This window comes from Myotis davidii, unplaced genomic scaffold (assembly GCF_000327345.1).
Source record: "Myotis davidii unplaced genomic scaffold, ASM32734v1 scaffold4, whole genome shotgun sequence".
NCBI classification, from domain to species: Eukaryota; Metazoa; Chordata; class Mammalia; order Chiroptera; family Vespertilionidae; genus Myotis; species Myotis davidii.
In genome coordinates this window covers 246,114-246,977 of record NW_006294707.1, presented here as the reverse complement: position 1 = coordinate 246,977, position 864 = coordinate 246,114, and the positions used below count along the sequence as shown (strand labels likewise).

The following is an 864-nucleotide window of genomic DNA, read 5'->3' as shown; positions in this document are numbered from 1 at the left end:
GCCGCAGATGCGCACGCCCAGGCAGGCGGAGGTGCTCTGCGCGCACTTGGTCATGTGGCGGGCCTTCTTCTCGGCGGACGCGTCGTCCCCGTGCTGCCGGGTCCCCATCTTCAGGTCCAGCACGCAGGGGCGCTTGTACTGGGACACGACGTTTTCCAGCAGCAGGAACCCTGGTCACGCTGGTTAAGGAAGGTCCTGAGGCCGAGGCCGCCACTGAGGCAGGCGGCACCTGGGGAGGGGCTTTCTCTCCGGGCGGCCGGGCGCACTAGGGAGAGACGCAGGTCGCTTTGCGGGCTGCGTTCACAAGTCCACTCTCGGGGGCTAGTGAGCAGGCACGTTTCTCCCTTTTCGCACTGAGGTTGGAGTTTAAATGCAGGCCCTAACCCTGGCAGGCCTTTCCCAATTTAGTTTATGGCAGGAAATCATAGGCTAAAACCCCTAGTCACCGAATGGGCCGTCCTGTGGGGAGAGGAGTTGCAGGAATATTAACTTAGTGGAGGCATCATCCTGCAGAGAACCTCAGGGGTTAGGGCTGCAGATGTGTCTTAGCAAATCCGGTGACACCAGTGCCTGAGTGCGGGGAGGAGCCCGGGGGACGGGGCGCTTCGAGCCCAAGTTTGCTCACGGAGGACAGGGCAGCCTGAGGTGGGGGGATGCCTCCCCTAAGGTCCACCGTGGCCTTCCCTCAGGGGGAGCCTCCCTTCTGCCCTCCCCATCAGCTCGTGGGGAGAATTCGGGGTAGGAGGAGGGTGCAGTGCAGGGAACCCACCCAGCCCTCTGAGGCCCTGCCATCCCCACTCAGCGTGGCAGTCGCCATTCCCCCTGCCCACAGAGCCCCGCCCCCAGCGCTGGGGCAGACACAGT

At 63.9% G+C, this 864-nt stretch overlaps 1 protein-coding gene across 1 annotated transcript in view; it reads right to left on the bottom strand.

The window, feature by feature from the left end:
• The window catches only part of IP6K3 (inositol hexakisphosphate kinase 3), a 32,665-nt gene that overhangs the window by 7,222 nt on the left and 24,579 nt on the right, over window positions 1-864 (bottom strand). Inside the window, exons 4-5 of the mRNA XM_006769167.1 lie at window positions 230-294; window positions 1-170 (exon numbers count right to left, since the gene is read on the bottom strand). The exon at window positions 1-170 is cut by the window's left edge and continues 1 nt beyond it. Of these exons, the coding sequence (XP_006769230.1) occupies window positions 1-170; window positions 230-294 (235 nt within the window). The remainder of the gene's footprint in view (window positions 171-229; window positions 295-864) is intronic.